This window comes from Cricetulus griseus, chromosome 2 (genome assembly GCF_003668045.3).
Source record: "Cricetulus griseus strain 17A/GY chromosome 2, alternate assembly CriGri-PICRH-1.0, whole genome shotgun sequence".
NCBI lineage: Eukaryota > Metazoa > Chordata > Mammalia > Rodentia > Cricetidae > Cricetulus > Cricetulus griseus.
The window spans coordinates 18,044,355-18,064,048 of NC_048595.1; the positions used below are offsets into that span (position 1 = coordinate 18,044,355).

General features: G+C 43.5%; 1 protein-coding gene across 1 annotated transcript in view; it reads left to right on the plus strand.

Moving 5' to 3' along the window:
• Positions 1 to 19,035, plus strand: part of Clic4 (chloride intracellular channel 4) — a 60,028-nt gene extending 40,993 nt beyond the window's left edge. Inside the window, exons 3-6 of the mRNA XM_027399668.2 lie at positions 2,970 to 3,095; positions 6,693 to 6,799; positions 14,478 to 14,659; positions 15,616 to 19,035. Coding sequence (XP_027255469.1) covers positions 2,970 to 3,095; positions 6,693 to 6,799; positions 14,478 to 14,659; positions 15,616 to 15,780 — 580 coding nt within the window. The 3' untranslated portion in view covers positions 15,781 to 19,035. The remainder of the gene's footprint in view (positions 1 to 2,969; positions 3,096 to 6,692; positions 6,800 to 14,477; positions 14,660 to 15,615) is intronic.
• Positions 19,036 to 19,694: the final 659 nt, after the last annotated feature.

A 19,694-nucleotide genomic window follows, 5' to 3' on the forward strand; every position in this document is an offset into this window, starting at 1 on the left:
GATATACCTAAAGATATTTTTAATTCAACTTCTTTGCATTTGTGGTCAGGAAGGAAGGAAGAGGGCAGGCGGGCTGGTTAATTAAAAAAAAAAAAAAAAAAAAAAAGATAACTAGCTCTGTGGGCTGCAATGGTGTGGGAGGCTCTTTGATGGGATGTGTTGTTAGCTGCTTGTTTAATAATTTAATATCAGAATAGAATTAGCCAGGTATGGTAGGTAGTCCATACCTGTAATTCCAATACTCCGGAGGCCAAAGCAAGAGTAACAGAAGTTCAATGCCAGCTTGGAGCTGGGTTGGGTGTAAGTGACTTTGAACACAGCGAATTTGGGGCTAGCTTGGGATACATGAGACCTTGTCTTTAAAAAAAAAAAAAAAAGGTAGAAAATACTTTTCCATGCCTCCAATTCAGTCACCAGAATTTATTATCATTTTTGTGCTGTTCCATTCTTAGTCTCTTCTGAAATATTTTAAAGTAATTCCTGACATTTCCATCCTAGTTCCCTTGATGTATGTCTCCAGGTACTGTGGATGTTTTCCTTTTGTTTGTCTCTCATCTGTGGCTCACGCTGGCCTGCAACTCTATAACAGCCTAGGCTGATCTGTAGCTAAGTGATTCTGCTTCAGCCCCCTGAGTGCTGGGGTTACACATGTCAGGTCAGCCCACATGGGGCTATGAGGATGCTTTATTTAGTATTTGTAATCATGTGTGTCTGTGTATGGATATGTGCACATGAGTGCAATTCCCTAGGAAGCCAGAGGCATCACATCCCTTTGAGCTGGAGTTGCAGGTGGTTGTGAGTCACCCCATGTGGGTGCTAGGAACTGAATTCTGGTCCTCTGGAAGCGGTGTACACTTTTGACCTCTGAGCCATCTCTCCAGTAGGTGACTTTTTAAACATGGGCTGAAAAACAAAAGGTTCTTAGATCTCACTTTGTTTATTGGCTTTTTTTTTTTTTTTTTTTTTTTACTCCCTTAATGACAGAGTCTCTATTTAGCCTTAGTTGGCTTGGAATTCATAGAGATCCACCTGCCTCTGCCTCCTGAGTGCTAGGATTAAAGGTGTGTGCCACCATGTTCAGTTTAGGTGGCTTTGAGGAATATATGTCCCAGAAGCGAGGTTAGATCAGGGTGAATGACATGGTGCTTTATGACTTCTTTGTCTTGTCACTACCAATACACCAATCTCCCTACACGCTGATGCTGGGCCAGCTTTTAGCCAGGTAGGAGCAACAGGCCTTGCTGTTGATGGTTAGAATCATAAAGTTTAGCCTTCTTTATCAGTGTTTCACAATATTTTTAGCTTTTTCTAGTAGGAAAATGTCTTCCTTGTTACATTTTGATTTCTTTAGTAATTGTAGTTTTAACCATGTGGCCACTAGCTTTTCTATTACCGCGATTGTTTTTGAGACTTTACTGTCTTTGTTCTTAGAGTGGTAGCTAGACTGGCCAGGGATGATCCTCCTGTTTTAGCTTCCTGAATACTTAGATTGTAGGTTTGTCACCACTCCCAGGTTGCCTCTTGCCAGTTTTTTCTTTTTAGATTTTATTTTCATTTTATGGTATGGGTGTTTGGCCTGTGTATATGTCAGTGCAGTGCCTGTGGAGGCCACAAGGAGGCATCAGATCCCCTTGGACTGGCTAATTCTTGGCCAGCATGTGGGTACTACAATTCAAACCCAGATCCTCTAGAAGAGCAACCATTGCTCTTAACTGCTGAGCCATTTCTGTAGTCCCTCCTGCCTCTTGCATAAGTCTTTGGGCCTATTTCTACTTAATCTTTGTTTTGACACAGGGTCTCTCTCTATACCCTTGGCTAGCTTTGAGCTAGCTATGTAGACCAGGCTGGCCTCAAACTCACCAAGATCTGCTGAGAGTAAAGGGGTATGCTACCATTCCTGACTTTACTTAATCTTCTGATGACTTAAAATCAATTTGGACAAGTCCTTTCAAAGCATAGGTATTTTCACACACTGCGTATTTTATCTATTTTGTGCTATTTCTTACCTTGTTCACATCATCTTTTACATATTGGGAGACTAGATAGCCTCCCTGTCATCTTTCTGCGTCGTTAGTCTGACTCGTATGGAGATGGTAAAGGGATCAGGATTTCTTCTTATACTTCAGAACTGTGGGAGCTTGCTTGCTCTTCTTTGTTTTATATCCACTTTGAAACAAAGCAAACAAAGAAAATTAGGAAAGAATTCAGGTGTAGAGAAGTTTGGCTCATGGGCCCTGGTCAGAGGTAGGTAGTGTCACAGCTGAAGCTGCAGGTTGACTTAAGTCTTTGCCCCTCATTTTACCACCAACTTTAAGCAACCTATTGGATTTGGGACGAGAATGAAGGACTTTGTTTTTATCTTTTTAAAGTATATTTACTTCTGTATTTTTAACCATGTGTTTATGTGCCTGTGTGTGCAAGTGTGGGCACCGATGGCGTCTAGAAGAGCATGTCGGATCTTCTGCATCCGCAGTTACAGGTGGATGAGTTGCCTATTTGGGTGTTGGCTCCTCTGTAAGAGCCATACATATGCGTAACTGTTGAGCCTTCTTTCCAGGCCCAAGGATGAAGGATTCATCTTTTGGTTGATACATCAGTGAACGCCCCCAACCCCCCACCCCCATTTTTCGAGATAGGGTTTCTCTGTGTAGCTTTGAAGCCTGTCCTGGAACTCTCACACTCTGTAGACCAGGCTGGCCTTGAACTCAAGAGCTCCGCCTGCCTATGCTTCTTGGGTGCTGGGATTAAAGGTGTGCGCCACCACCACTGGCAAATCAGTGACTCTGAATGCTCTCATCACACAATATGTGCCATGTATGGGGCTGCTGCTGATTAGAGTACTGTGCAACTCTTAGACTTAGGGGACAAACATGGGGGCTTGCTCGTTCTTACAAACTGCCTGAGAACTTGCTGTTGTTGCCTTTTTAGAATGAAAAGTGATCTCATCTTGACCACTGTTTTGCCTACAGGAAGCCTGCAGATCTGCAGAACTTGGCTCCTGGGACCCACCCACCGTTTATAACCTTCAACAGCGAAGTCAAAACGGATGTAAATAAGATTGAGGAATTTCTTGAAGAAGTCTTGTGTCCCCCCAAGTGAGTATCAGAATGTTTGGACATAGCACAACCACTTTGAATAAGTCTTTGTCTCCAGACACTCTTCCTTGATGGCCTTTAGATTCTCACAGCATTAAATTTGGGATAACCAGGACTGCCTTGTAAGATTCATGCATCATCAGTGTCAGATGGGCTTTCTGCTTGGCCATCCTAAGAAAGGCTGGAATCAGTCTAAGCTAGAGAGTCCCTAATCTGGCTACTGGTGGGCAGGACAGGTTCCAGCTGCACTCAGTTGGAAAAATCTAGTTTGGCTGTGGTACTGCCAGCCCTACGATTTGCTCTGGGGCAGTTTTGCAGGGTGTCTGGCATTCCCTAAGTTATTCTAAACTCTTCAGTCCTACTAGCATTGTAATGGAAATTAAAGCTACAGATAGAATAGAAGGTTTTGTATCTTACACAGCAGATGATAGCATTGTATTCCATTATAGACATTTGTGAGCCACCATGTGAGGGCTGGGCATTGAACTCAGGACTTGTAGAAGAACAGCCAATGCTCTAAACCACTGAGCCATCTCTCCAGCCTTATTTTAAGTTTTTAAATCAATGCATGGGTAAAGTGGTATATCCACTTTGGCCAAGCAAACATTTTCTTACGTTTTCTACTTCTCAGCAGCAAAAAAAGTCAATTTTTATTGTTCCTTCTTGCTATAGTTTGCAGAAGAAATAGATACTAGGGAAAAATAGAGCTAAAACCAAAATATTCTGATTTCTTGACATCCATTGTATTGAATTGGACCTTGGAAATAAACATTTGTCAGTCTTCCTTTTTCTTTTTATTATTTATGTGTTTATTGAGACAGGGCCTAACTATGTTGCTTTGGCTGCCAGGCTGGCCTCAAACTCAAAGTTCCACCTGCCTCTGCTTCCTGAGTGCTGGCTGCAACTTGTTCTTTTTTACATAGCAATTTTATCTCCATTTTATTTGGGCAGGTTATAAAGCTGCTATACCTGGAGATGGATTTTTCTTTCAGTTTAAACACAAAGTCTTTTTGTTTTAGTGTTCATAGTGTACTAAGTTTTCTAGAGCATTTTTCTTTTTATTTATAGCCTGAAGGGTTTCTGAGTAAAGGTTTGTATAGACAGGCTCTTTATTTTTGTTGTTCATCCTCCTTCCTCTCCTCCTCCTTAAAAAAACAAGGTCTGCTGTAGTCTAAGACTGGCTCAAACTCACTTGTGTAGCTGCGGCTCACTCCAGGCCTAACGAATGCTCTTCATGCTGTGTTGTGTTTGTATGAAGCCCTGTAGGGATGAGGGGGTTGGACAGCAGAACTGCCCTAGCAGGTAGACCAGCCTGTCCAAAGGCAGTGCTTGGAGCCCTGAGCACTGTGATCCCACCCCTGCAGGGCAGATGCAGGCACACCGCCATTTCCTGAGATGTGGCCACCAGCGTAAAGCTGAATACACAGAACTTTTCTGTAAGAAACTGCAGGTCTAAATTTAATGTTTATGTGTGTGCGCCTGGTTGTATATGTGTGTATACCTGTGTGTGCAGGAGCCTGTGGAGGTCAGAAGGTGTCAGATCCCCTGGAACTAGAGTTATGGGTGGTTGTGAGCCTCCACATGGGTCCTAGGAATGGAATCTGTGTCCTCTTCTGCAAGAGTAAGTAGCAAATGCTCTTGATCACTGATCCGTCTCTCTGGCCCCAAACCTGGGTTTTTGACTAAATTGTGCTTTGCTACTAGAGATGAAAGGTTGGAACAGAAGATGATAGATGTCAGTGTGTAACTCCAGAGGCTCTATAGAAGACAGGTCATTGTATTTTGTCTTGTGGCTTCAAATTCATGATCCTCCTGCCTCAGCTTCACCAGATCGAGCATCACAGTGTACACTGTCATCCCTGGCAGGACTAATTTTGCACACTGGGCTAGAGGAGGACATGGATGCACTGAAGAGGCACTGTGTTCTCCGTACTGGCTCTGCTGGGATGCTTGGTGCTGTTGCCGACACTGCCACTGTAAGCTGGTTTTCAGAGTCAGGGAAAATCCAGGGATGCTGACCTTGGGAGTGACTGTCTCCACTCAGGTGGTGGGGAGAGAGCTCTGTACTTAGGAAGAACATTCATGCACATGTATGATTCAGATAAACTCATTAGATTTATTCACTAAAATACTTGATGGTAATGCTTATGGAATAAGTTTCTAGGGTTAAAAATTGAGAAATTTGGAGACTAGGTGGACCTGTTAAAAAGGAAACCAGCTTGAGGTTTTTTTTTTTTTTTTTTTTTTTTTTTTAATTTTTTTGTTTTGATTTTTGAGATTGAGATTTTTAGAAGATAAGCCTTTACTAAATTTACAATAGTAAGCAGAAGAAATGTAAATAAAATATGTTGACTCCAGCACTCAGGTAAGCCTGGGAAATATATATTTATAGTGTGTATACAGTAAATGTGTGTGTGAGGGGGGGGGGAGAAGGGGAGAGAGAGAGAGTAAAAGAAAACATTTTGTTGTAATACAGTTTCTTTCAAATTTTGTTTTCCCTTCATTTTAATTTAAGGGAAATAGACCAGACAGCATCCTCTAGAGAAAGTTGAAATAAGTAGTTTAGTGTGAAAATTTACCTTATTTTCCAGGACTGACCAGCTGATTGATATTCTCTGAAGTAGGGCTCAGGGCCTAAGTGTCTCTAGCCCAGACTCTGAGAGGAAGCAAACCCTGCTGAGGGAAGGAGGAATAGCCCAGCTTTTCCCACAGACTTCCCATTTCTAAGGAAGAAACACGCTGAATATGTGCAGTTGAAATTTAAACATGTAATGCCTGTTTAAAGCTGGTGTGTCATGGCTTTCTTAAAGTTGAAAACTTGGTCACAACACAAAACAGGGTTCAGTATAAAGTCTGACATCCTTCGTATTTATTGTGCAGCACTACTGTCCTAAATACTATAGCATATTTAGCACAGAGGGAATGGGAAAGGCTCGGGTGCTGTTTGGAAGCAAATGATCCACCTCCTATTTTGTCCTCAGCCGGCTGTGGATGATCAAGATGCTTGACCAGCCTGGGCTCTTCCTGCTGTCTGGTTCCCTCATGCTGCTGCACAGCACCAGGCCAGTGCCTGGCATACTAAGCACCCAGCTGTGGGAGCTGTGTCTCCCGTCTGCTGAGAATTTGAGTGTGACTGGCTTTGTTTCTTTGTGGTTCTTTTAAAGTTGTGCTCTGATAGTCCCCTGGCACTAGTGGTTGCCACACTGGAGGTGAAGGTGGGGTACGTTCCTTCCACCGAGGAAGCTCCCTTGGATGGCCTGCTTGAGAAGTCTTGTTCTAGGACATCTGTTCCTGTGTGTTCTCCTGGCCCTTTAACAAGCCATTTCCTTAGCATTCTAATCATTAAATGGAGGTGGGGAGTGGATGCCCGTTGACTGCCAAGAATATTAATATGTGAACAAAAACACCGTGCAGAGCTTTTGTTGTCTAAGAGGAAAAACATTTTAAAACTACCATAGAAAACAGATGGTGGCATTTCTTAGATCAGTAACTGTTCAAAGATGTCTGGTATCACCTGCACAGTGGCTTGCTGATTGATAGGATTTGGGGTAATTTCTCTGGAAGTATATGTAATCTAGTATCACTTTTTCTCTTTAGGTACTTAAAGCTTTCACCAAAACACCCAGAATCAAACACTGCTGGAATGGACATCTTTGCCAAATTCTCTGCTTACATCAAGAACTCAAGGCCAGAGGCTAATGAAGGTAAAGGATTTTAAATTGGATTGTCACAACAGAAAGCAAAATGAAACAAAACTGCACACAACAGTTTGACCTATTAGGATGACATTGAGTGTTTGAGTGTGTGGAGTTCAGGCTTTGCTGTAATTTTCAGATCTGTCGTCAGGGAGGGTGAAATTGCTGCTTTCCCAGCTCTAGTCCTGGAGTCTGGTAGATGTGAGATAGGAGGCCATTGAGTTCTCAGACACTGAGGAATTTACCTCAAGGGAATGGAGCTGAGCACTGAAGGTACAGCCAGAGCAGTGGGCAGAGTGGCTGTGGTGATGAGATAGATGGCTTTGGCTCTAACTGACTGGTTACTAAGTCACTTGTTTATTGTGGGTACTGGCAGCCTATGTGCCTGTGTTTTGTGGTGTCTCTGTGTGCTGATTGCTGTTCAGGAGCAGTTTTAGGAGTGGCCTTTAGAAGGTGATTAGACTCACCAGCCTTCAGATTTCTTTATATCATAAAACTAGAGGTTTTGTTTCAGGTCATTGTTACCCGTTTAGTAGTATAGATACAGTGTAGCCTGGGCTACATGAAACTGTCAGAAAACAAATAAAAACCCCGAACATTTAGGACAGCAACAAAAAAAAAATAAATAAATAAACAGACAAAAACCTGCCCTCTGAATATATGTTGAGTCTGCTCTGGCTATAGGCAGCTTGGCCTGGGCTCCAAAGGCTCTGGTAGCCTGTGGGCTGGAGCTGGGGGATGACGATCAGTGTTGTCAATAGCAGCAAATACCTAAAGTGAAGCACTTGTTGACTTCCCTGCATTTCAGTGTTCAGCTATTGGGGGGGGGGGGGTTCCTTTCTGATATCTGGTTTCTTCCGTGAGGGAGAATGGGGGTCAGTTTTAATGCCCAAGCCTTTCTTACATCTATTTTTATAATGTGTTCCAGTGGCTGCCTTGGATAGAAGCAATTTTCTTGAGTAATTAGCTGTTTGGTTCCCTGACTAAAAATGTTTCTCTCTAAGCAGTTTACACCCTGAGCAAATGGTTAAGTTGGAGTCCCTTCTTCCCAGAGTGTGTGTTTTGCTCCCTGCTTGTGCAGGTCGATGTTTTCACAAAGCTGGTTTTTATACCCGGGTCTGCTAGCTGACCAGCCCTTTGTGCTCTTTCACAGTTGTTATGCTTTATTTCTGTGTGCAGTTTTTGAGGGCTGGAGAATTGGTTGGATTTGTTTTACTACATGATGGGGAGAAGAGGAGAATAAAATGAGTTTTCCTTTGCCTTGTGGGATGAGGGCTGGGGAAAGAGAAAGTGACTCACTTAAGTATAACTTTGTACTCTATTTTTTTTTTTTTCTGTCAAGTTGTTATTGCCTTAAGTGGCCACCTACGCCTACTGTCTTTAGAGTGCTGCAACCAGTGTGAAAAGGACAGAGCACTTAATGAACAAGGCCTACAAGGCCTTATTTATAGTCAGTACCTATCGGTAAATAAGAATTTGAGTTGCCAAGCTACTTTTTTCCCATGGGGACCTGTCATGGCCCTGAGACTTTAGAAAACACTTTCAAATTATATTTGAGTTGAATGGGTGTCCCCTGTGTGTCTGTTCCAGTTCTCTGTCTGCTGAGAGCAATTGCATGCTTTTAATAAGCCTAGGCAGCAGGGCATCCATCTCCCAACACCCACATACCAGCACTTTACAGAAGTGGATTGTCACTTTCTCGTTGACAAGTTTGGTTTATTAGCCTAGTAAGTAAATACTTGTAAAATCTAGCATATATGAAGAGTTTGAAGACCTATAGGAACTAATTCTAAGGGCTTAGCTGTCTAGATCAACATTAGTCTAGAGTGTAATGCCCAGATCAATGAGTTCCCCAAAGACCAACAAGGAGACTGAATCTAGTATGTAAAAGCAAAGAGCCTTTATTCAAGCTTGAGTTTGGACTCTGTCTGATGTAGTGATTTGACAGCTGAGAGAGGGTTTTTATCATAGCAGAGGTTGGGGTGAGGGATTTCTAAGGTTCAGGACCCCTAATTGGCTGGCATTTATCTAGGGGTGTCTTGGTGAAAGGGGATGGGGTATTTCCTTTGGAACTTTAGGTACTTTCCCCCTTGGATGGTCAGTTTTTGGGTGGTGCCCAGGAGGTCCCAACTTGCCCCAGGGTAAACTGAAACTTCAGGCCTACTATCTGGTTGGTCTCCATGAAGCCTTGGTAGGGCAGCAGTGCAGCCAGGTGGCAGGTGGGCACCAAGTTGCCCTGGGCCCCACAGATAGAAAATGGGCTAGGGCCCAGGGCAGTGCTTAGGTTGATGTATACATCTTAACAGCAGAAATGTTTTATGTCACACTCGCACTTCTGCCTTGGGTCTGCTCATTCAAACCATAGAAGTAATAGAGCAAGTCTTGCTTATTGGAAAAGCCAAGGTTGTGCAGGGATAATCTTTTCATATGTTTTTTTATTCTTTGAGACTATCATCCATGCACCCAGTGTATTTTGATCCTATTCACTCTCCTCCCACCAACTCCGCCTGATTTACCCCCATCTCCCCACTCTTATAACTTCATTTTTAAAAATAACCCACTGATTACACTTTGTGCTGTTTATATATTCCTGGGTGTGGTACCATCCCCTGGAGCCTGGGTGACCTACCAGGAGTCACACCTTTAAAGAAAACTGACTCTCCCTCCCCCAGAAGCCATCAGCTGTCAGGAGTTCCTTAGATAGGGACAGGGCTCATCGTCTCCCCCATTCCCATGCTGGAATGCTAACTGTCTTGTGCAGTGACCACAGATGCTGTGAGTTCATGAGTGCAGGCATCCTATCATGTCCAGAAGACACTTCTGCTGATCCTCTGACTTATAATTGGAGAGTAAATTCAATATAATTTCAGTATTGAATTCAATAATGGATCCAAGGTGGCTGGAATTATTTTATATAAAACTGTTGTTGTGATGTTTACATTATTATGTATTAAGAATGCTTCCTGCCACTCATGACCCCAGCACTCAGGAGGCTGAGGCAGGAGGAGACCATGAATTGCACCACCCCCACCCCAGTCCTTCCAGGCAAAACAAGTTGGCCTCAGGAATTTAGGGATACTCCTTATTTAATAGGACTTGTATCTGCCATTTCCCATTTCGACCTTGTAGATGGCCTCAAGGGGTTTTGGCTGTGACTGTGCTATCAGTGACTGTCCTTGAGCTAGATTCCAAATAGATGTGGGAAGGCTTGAGCCCTTCTTCCTCTTCTGAGATGGCATCTTAGGATGTGGCCCTCAGGTCTCCTGGACATAGACTACAGGCTTGTGCCACCTTGTCCAGAAAATCTATGCATTTTACTTTTGCCACAATTTCAAAGTCTGACCAGTTTGTATTTCCACTAACCTCAAAATGTTCATTATCATACATTTCTGACTCATGGGTGTCTGAATTTTAAAATTTTGCTATATTTGCATAGGCCAAAATGTTATCTTTTATTTTCATAATCAATTTTAAGCTGTGTATGCTGTATTGCTCTTTGTTTTTAATAACTTCTTGGAGAGAAGAGAGGAACAGCCGTAACTAACTTGCAGACTGATCACTTTCTGGTGACCCGCTACTGCCTCCCAGTGGTTAGTTAGTATTGGTGTTTCCTTACCCTCCTGAGGACTTCACTCACTTCATTGGCCAGCACTGTCTTTGGAACCTCCTAGTGCCTGTTTGTATCTTTTCTGTTGATCATACCTTATGATGAACCATAAATTATTACTAATTTTTCTCTCCATTTTCAATGGTTCTTTGAGACAGAGTTTCTCTGTGTAGCCCTGGCTGTCCTAGAACTCCCTCTGTAGACCAGGTTGGCCTTGAAATCACAGAGGTCTGCCTGCCTTTGCCTCCCTAGTGCTTGGGAATTAAAGGCCTAAGCCACCACTGCCCAGCTGTTTTCTTTTAAGTACAACCATAAAAAGATTTTCATCATGCCTTTGATTCCTTACTAACCCTGGATTCTCATTAGTTTATATTACTAACAATAATTTATGTATCGTGTTTTAGCTATATATACTTTACCATCGGCCTGTATAATATTACCAGAAGGTAGTAGAAGGTAGTATCTGTTGCTGTGTGTTTTCAATCTTTTATTTTTAAATGATGATTCACTGCTGTGTCTCCAGGTCCAGCAGAGTGCACATAATTCCCCAAATTTATTTCTGAATTCTAGCACCCTCTGCTGTCTGTTTTCTAAAAAACAAACAAACAAACAAAAAAACCTGTTAGGATTCAGGCATTTAGAATCACACACGAGTGGTCACACCATACACAGAGTATGAGATGCCTACCGAAACAGGAAGATCCCACTCCGAAACAGGAAGATCCCACTCCGAAACAGGCTTAGTCACAGTGGGAGGTGGTGGGACCCCACTGTAGCTAGATGAGAGGCAGACAGACAAGGAAAGGAAACAGAGGGAAAAAAAAAAAAAACAGAAAGAGCTTGGTACACCTTTCAGCCATTGGATAGATGGTGGAAGTTGTAAAAGTCCTGTGAAATATGGGGATATGGAGTGCTGTTAAGTGGCCCTTTGGAAGGGGGTAGGCCCATTTCCATGAGTGAGGTAAGATCCAATGCCTAACTTCTGGTGTCCTGGAAGATCAAGGGAGGATCAGATGAGATGGCACAGGCTGACTTTTTGTGGTCCATCAAGCATAAAGTCGGGCCAGGGCTTACCCGAGAGTTACATGGTCGGTCCTGGGGTTTTTAATGGAGCCAAAAAAAAAAAAAAAAACAGTGAGAGACCACGATCACGATGTGAGTCCTTATGGAAGTATGGCCAGAGGTGGGGGGGGGGGGTTGGAGCAGTCTTACCAGACTGTGGTAGGTACAGGATCCCAGCGTACCTCAGACTGCCAGTGGACAGGAGGAAATGCCAGGAGAACCATCCAAGTCATGGCACCAATGTTATAATACCGCATGAGGTGGAACCATGGCCAGATCCCACAAGGGCAAGGGACAAACATGCCAGGCAGATGGACCTTGTTAAGTAGGAAGCTTTGTTGGGGGAAAGGGAAGGGAATGGGGAGAAAGGGGCGGGGAGTACTGTCTGCCCCTTCAGAGGAACAGTGGGAAAAGAGAGGGCAGAAGTGGGCAGTGTTTGCCTTTTAACCCTTTGCACCTGCTTGCAGACTCTCCAGTGACATAGCAACCATAGGACCCTGGGCTGGCCAGGGCACTGCTTGACAGGCCAGCATAGTGCCTGAATCCTAACACAAACACAAAACAGAAACAACCCTCCTGCTTGATTGTGGAAATAGTGAGGGTGCCCTTGATGAATCCAGATCTATATGCTTGTCATCCGTCTGTAATCAGATTTTTCTTTGGGCAGCTAGTTCACAAGAAAAAAAAATGACACGGGAGACTTATTATGAAAGCTCAGCCTATAGTTTAGGCTTGTCCCACTAGCTCTTATAACTTATATTAACCCATATTTTTATTTTTATTATTATTATTATTACTATTATTATTATTATTACTATTATTATTATTATTACTATTATTTTATTATTATCTACACCACATGGCTTTTTACCTCTCTCCCATTCTGTGTGTTGGAGTTTCAATGGCGTCTCTTTCTTTAAAGATTTATTTTTATTATGTATACAGTGTTCTGCCTGCATGTATGCCTGCAGGCCAGAAGAGGGCACCAGATCATATTACAGGTGGTTGTGAGCTGCCATGTGGTTGCTGGGAATTGAACTCAGGACCTCTGGAAGAACAGTCAGTGCTCCTAACCTCTCCAGTCCTTAATGGCATCTCTTGTATGCCTCAATTATTTTTTCTTCTTTTGCCCAGAAGTCCTGCCTAGCTATTGGCCATTTAGCTTTTTATTATACAAATCACAGCAATACCCAGTGTACAAATACAACATGGTATTTACTTAAGTAGAAACTTCATTCATTCTCCTTTTACATTTTAAAGGGGACTTTCTGTGTTGTACAACAATTGGCGCTCCAGTCTTCCCCCATAGATACTTACCGGCAAGCACAAAGTTCCTCAGGTGTCTCACATTTATTAACCAGTTTTGGAAAATAGCAACCACCAAACTTGGGAAATAGTGGAAGATTTCCACTTCCTCCTTGAGATTGGGAGCTAGAAAAGGGTGCTCGCTGTCACCATTTCTGAGTGTTTTCCTCACTACCAGGTCAGCCTAAGGGAATGAAAAGGTCTGTGTCTTACTTTTTTGTTGCTGTGCTAAGATGTCAAGGCCAAGGCTACTTAGAGAAGGAGGAATTTATTGGGGCTTACAGTTTCAGAGGGATAGTCCCTGGTCATCACAGCGGAGCATAGAAGCAAGCTTGCAGGTGGGTGTCATGCTGGAACACTGGCTGAGAGCTTCAGTCTGATCCAAGAGAAAGACAGGCAGACATCGGGAATGGCATGGACTTGATTCCTCCAAAGTTCATCCCCTAGAAACACACCTTCTCCAAAAAGGCCTCTTCTCATAATCCTTCCCAAACAGTTCCTCCAGCTTCTGACCAAACTCTTACATACACTTAGCTTACACGAATCCATTTATATTTTGTTGAATACTTATTTTCTCCTTGTTCACATGACTTCTGGACTCTGTTACTTTTTGTCTTTTAAATTCATTCATCTTTTGGTACCTCTAAGTTCTTACATAGTGAAGACTGTGTCTGTTGCCATAGAGAGACCAAGGGATGGATAGAGAGTTAGCAACTGGAAGAAGTGTTGGGGTAGGGTGGATTTATGTTGCTAGTGAAATACCTGATGTGAAGCGTGTAATACTTTTTGATTTAAAGGCTCCAACATTGTTCATACACATGTATGTATTACCATGAATGAGATCATGGTATTTAACCTTATTTTATCTTTTTACCAGATGTTAGTATGATTTCATTAATTTTGAGAATTATGGGGTAGTGGATTAGGATGTAAAAGAAAGGATGGGGCTATAGTTCAACACTCTGTCCCTCCCTCCTCCCTCCCTCCCTCCCTCCCTCCCTCCCTCTCCCTCCTTCCCTCCCTCCCTCTCTCTCTGTCTCTGTCTCTGTCTCTGTCTCCAAACCAGAGCAACAACAAAAGGAAGGGGGTAGTGGAGGCTCTGTCTGTTGTTGCATTTTTCTTTCTGTAATGTCCCAGCTCCTTCTTCTAAGGCTAACTGACTTTGGCTTTCCAGGTGCATGCAAATGGCTTAGCAGTCATAGCATCTAGTCTTCTTGGCTCTCAAGGAGGCTGCTAGTTCAGTACTGTCGCTTTGACTATCCAGTCTGAACTTGTGCTTCTGAGTGTTACAAGGCAGAGTAAGACCCCAGGCTCCCAGGCTTTCTGTTCAGGTTGTCTGCTCAGGCATTGGTACCCCTTGACATATTTCTTCAAGGTAAATCCAAAAGTTCCCAGTGAACAGAATCATGCTCTCCATCTCGGCAAGGATTTCTCCTAGCTGTGAATTAATAATTTGCTTTCCCCACCTATCTTTGCAGTTTAAATATCAATGGGGCTGGGATGCATCATTTTGAGGGGGGCGGCGGGCATTTGTTGGTTGGTAAAAATAGATACCACTCTGATTTGTTTACACCCTGTGGGAATGATTGTGCAGGCAAGCTCCGGGGATGGGAATCTTCTGTCTTGCTCTCAGGCGCTGAGGGTACAAGTGAAGGCAGCACAACCCCTGCTCAGAGTCAGGCTTCCTCTCTGACAGTGTCCCATCTATTTCAGCACTGGAGAGGGGGCTCTTGAAGACGCTTCAGAAACTGGATGAGTATCTGAATTCTCCCCTCCCTGACGAAATTGATGAGAACAGTATGGAGGACATCAAGTTTTCCACACGGAGATTTCTGGATGGCGATGAGATGACACTGGCAGACTGCAACCTGCTGCCCAAGCTGCACATTGTCAAGGTAGGCCTGCTGGAAGTAGGGGTGCTGCCTGGAGCAGTGCTCTCCTCACGGAAGCCATTCTCCATCCAGCCAGAGTGGACAGAGTCAGCACGTCCTAGAGCCAGCTCAATAGAAAATAGAGGGAGGAGGTTCAGGACTCTCAAGGCCAGAATGGGCTACATGAGACTCTGTCTCAGGGAGAAAAAAAAAAATGAGACTTGAGCAAGAATTTTTTTTTTTTCTTTTCCTATGATTGAACACAAACTCAAAGATGTAATAGGTAACTCTGAACTGGACTGACACTGTCAAATCCTGTTTGGTGGTCATCACCACCTGGCCCTTTTCATTAAAAACCAAAAATGCCAAGTGGTTATTATGAGACACCATAGTAAATTATTAAATGAGCATTAGTAATGTAGTAAAGATCTAAGACAAGAAAAAACGGTTTTAGAAGCTGCTATGCAATCCCAGAATTTGGGAGATGGAGGCAGGAGAATCAAGAGTTCAAAGTCAACATAACTAACACGAGACTGTTCCAAAAAAATAGCCCAAACCAAAAAAGGAAGAAAACAAACTTAAAATAGTATGTGTTTAAAAAATATTTACCCAGTGATTATACTCAGCCATCTCCCCATGTCCAGGGCAGGCTTCCATAGCCACTGACTGTCACATTTCCAAGAGCATGGAGTAGCAGGCAGTCCTACTCTACATGTGAGGTGTAGCTTTGCTCTCTGTGCTTGCATGTTCGCCTGGGTAACCTTGGAGGCCAGCAGGGGGTACCTTTCCTCTCTCTTGGAGTTACAGGCAGTTGTGAGCTGCCCAACATGGGAGCTGGGAACAGAACTGTAGTCCTCTGGAAGAGCTCCCGCCCCTAGAATGTGTTGACAATGTTCACAGAATTAATAGTCACTTCAGTCAGACATGCCTAGTGTGGAGACTTTTAAGGTAGGTGTAACTCTTGATCTCTTGTATTTCAGGTGGTGGCCAAAAAGTACCGCAACTTTGATATTCCTAAAGGAATGACAGGTATCTGGAGATACCTGACAAACGCCTACAGCAGGGATGAGTTCACCAACACCTGTCCCAGCGACAAGGAGGTGGAAATCGCATACAGCGATGTCGCCAAGAGACTTACCAAGTAAACAGCACTTTCAAGCGAGATGCCTTCAGATTCCCCCAAAATACGCTTTCCTAACAGACTGCTCTGCCTCCTCTAAAGTAGAAGTGTATTTTGCATGAACATGCAGTTACTCAAGACTAGGATTAAAGATAGACAAAGTGTAGTAGTTATCTCCAATACACACTCCTAAGCAGTATTATTCTAAAATCCTCTATCCGGCCCACCTGCCCTGCCCATCTGCTCTCCTCCAATTCGGAGGTACTCCACCACAAGCTCGTCACACGAGAGGCAGTTTGCTGTCACGCTGGAGCCCAATCATCATGTGCATTCACAGTGTGTAGATGGCAGACTTGAGGTGCAGTGTTCAAGTGTTCAACCATTAGAATAGTAGCCGTGACATCAGTGGGCCCCACACTGGTGTACAATGCATGGTACAAAGAATATTTATGTGTTGGGGGAGAGTTGTAATTTTGAATAAGGAATATATATGGAAGGATTGCTACTGTGTTGGACATGCCGTTTCAGTGTAGTCTGTCCTGGAGTGTGCTGAAGGGTGTTGTTTTCTGGAAGACTGACAGCCTTCTGTAGAGAGACTGCTGGTTTCTTGGTAGATAGTTAATTTTGTCTAAAATGTGTCATTTGTATAAATCATAACATCTGATACTTTGTAGAAACTGAAAATTCTCAAAATGATAAGAGTAGATGGGTGGGTTCTCTATTGTGTTATCTGCTGTGGGTTTCACCCAGGGCCGTGCATATGTTTGCAACAGTATCATCGCTGCCTGCATTGTAACAGGTTTTTTCTTCTACCCCCCACCCCCACCCCTTTCCCTGTTGTGCTTGGGATGGAGCCCAGGCCTGACAAGCCTCTGTCTCTGAGCCGTACCAAGCCCCATCTCCCTCTTGTAAAAAGCCCCTTTCTTGGGTGAAGGTGTATCTTCCTGTCTTTGAGCAACACTGCAACATGCTCTGTAACTAGCATGCGAATCACTCAGAAGTTAATCCGGTTCAGAGTCAGCTTACTGAAATGTCAAGTACACTTTTCTCCTAAAGCGGATTCTCTGGGGTGGGGTGGTAGAATGCATCATCTTGCCCTTCTTAAGCTCCCATGAAGCATAGGTCACATGCTCCCATTCCACCTCCATTTGCATTAGACTTAGTGGGAGGTCCTTCACGACTCTTGGGATAAATTGTGGTTGTTCATAGTGAGTGTGCACAGTGAGTGTTTATTTCCCACACTTTTGCCTAATGTCAGTGGCCACACTGAGGAATGTCACTCTTTTTTTTTTTTTTTTTTTTTTTTTCTTGCCATTTGTTTTGACATAAGATGTTTCTCTGAAGCCTTGGGGCTTGGTAGGTGAACCAAGATGGCCTCAAAGTTGTGGCAGTCCTCCTGCATTTGCCTCCTGAATGCTGGGATTATGAGCCTGCACCATGTCTGGCTTGTTTTCTCCTTTTTTAAAGGAAGTCTAAGCTGACAGTTATTTCAAGTCTAACAAAAGGGAATGAGTTGGTAAAAGGAGAGGTCTGCTGTGTCCCAAACAAAGTGGACTTTCTGAGTAGCCCTCCAGAGCCTGCTTGTGACCATACTACGTTTTTGGTGATTTTTTTTTTTTAATGTAACTTGTTCAAGAAGTGCTGTCTCCCACAGGCTTTGTACCCCACACTACACTGCTTTAAGGCGGCCTGCCTTCCCTTTTGGTGTGCAGACAGTAAATAAACACCAGCTCTATGGAAGCATCTGACTCATCAGCAGCTCCCTTTTAAAACTTAATTCCCTTAGCATGGGCACAAAGGGAAGGTCTCCCTGTGGCTCAGGGAGATGCCTCGGCCACAGCTTTCACCCTTACTGCTGGCAGGCTGTGAGTACCCATGGCTGCAAACACTGTGAGGTGATATGTCTGGTTCCAGAGAGAGGAACTATCTCTTCTCCTTTGACCCTGCAGTGTCTCCATGGGCCAGAAGTGTCCCATCTTTACACAGTGACAACTTATCCTTGGGTGGGATTGCATCTTTCATGAGGAAGATTCCAGAGAATGAATGCCTGCTCTTTCTGCAAGTGACTGCAGGGAGGGCTTCTCACACTAGAGGTAGAGCCAGGACAGTGAAGAGGATGCGCTGAAGCTGGCATGAGATGCCCATCCTTGGGTGTTCATTCTCCATGGCTTCCTAATTTGCCTCATGGTTGCTCTTGCTGTCTCCAGATGTCCAAGGAAAGGAAGCCTGCCTTGGTTTTGACAAAGGCAGAACTGTTTTTCTTGGTAGAGAGATACATTTTAGTTTTATATGAAGAAAGTCAAACAACTTTGAGATTGGTTGGTAAATGGACAAAAGCTATAAAAAGGAAGGCTCACAGCAAGCGCTCACTGCTGCATCTGTGCACAGACCGTGATTGAAAGGTTGGAAATGTTGATCCCGTGCAGTTGGTGCAGTGTGGGGCTGGAATACAGGGACCATCTAGTCTCCTGTCCACACAGTGACTCCTCCCTTTGTGTTTATCCTCCTTCCTGTACAAGCCCTTCACCTCAGAGGGGGGTTCTGAGTGGATACTGAGAAACTATTAAACAGTGGGAAAGCCTCAGTGTTCTAACTACTATACCTCCCTTTGTTCTATAGATACAGATTTCCAATACAATGCAAATAAGATTTTCTCAGTGACATTAGCTTCCAGAGCAGTTTGCATACCATTATGAGATTTTGTGGTAGTGCACTAGGAGGATCAGCACTAGAATTTAGGCATTTATACTTCTGCTGAGTTATTACAGAGTCTCGCCAGAGTTGCATGTAGATAGGATTTATTTCTTCATATTTTTTTTTTTTTAAAAACCCACTTCGGAAAGATCTACAAAGTAAAAGTGAGGGGAAGTAGAAATTATTTTTTAGTGAAGATTTTGGTCCACACCTCAAGTGGCAGTGGACTCACCAGTGTCTTAGGCTGGCAATAGTCATTTGGGTAAAAGAGAGAGCGAGCGCTGGAGCATTTGTTAAGAAACTCAAGGTAGACTTCTAAAGGTTCATCTTTATAATTACCAAAGTGGGAGGCAACTAAAATTATTTTATCGTGGAAAAAATTTAAGTCCAAGCCATAGAAATTCATCTCCCAAGCCACAATGCTGAACAGGACTGGAGTGTTCTTTATAGAATTCCTTGGGTAGGGATGAAGCTGAGCACAGAATGCTTGCAATTTCTTTCTTCTCTCTGGAACATCAACACCAGTATATTGCTGGCAGCTATTGTATTAAAAATAAAGTAAATAAATATATTTTCACTACCAAAAGGTTCTTTTTTCTTCTTCCTGGAAATAACTTGGTGTAGAAGCGTTTGGGACTACTGATCTGATTCAGCACATTTACCAGGAAGGAAAATGAAATGCTTATCAACTCAACAGGTGTAGGGAATGATTTAGTGAAAACCAATACTATTAGCAAAATAGGGCAAACTTAAAAATACCTGGTTTTTATGTGTGCGCACACTTGTGTGCTCATGTATATAGGGGTGCCTGCAGAGAGCAGAAGAGGGCATTGGATCCTCTGGGGGCTGGAGTGACAGGCTGCCTGGTGTGGTCCTGGACAAGAGCATTATTATGTGGTTTAACTGTCAAGCTGACTCTCCAGCCCCAGGACCAGTAATTAACATCCAAAAACTGAGACAAGAGCGTGAAGTGGAAGCCACGTCCCACCACAGCTGACACCCCTGATTTTCACAGCTGCTGTGGATCGTCCCAGTGGTGAAAGGCGTGGGAATGGAGGGGAGAGAGAACATATGTGTGCATGTGTAATCTAAGATAGTGTGCAAATTCCTATCGGGATTCAGTTGAATTTCTACATGCAACATCAAAGATCAAAAGTCAGAGGCTGGAGAGTAGCTTAGCAGTTAAGAGGACCCCGGTTTGAACTCCCAATACCCACATGGTGCTTCAGAACCAACTGTGGCTCC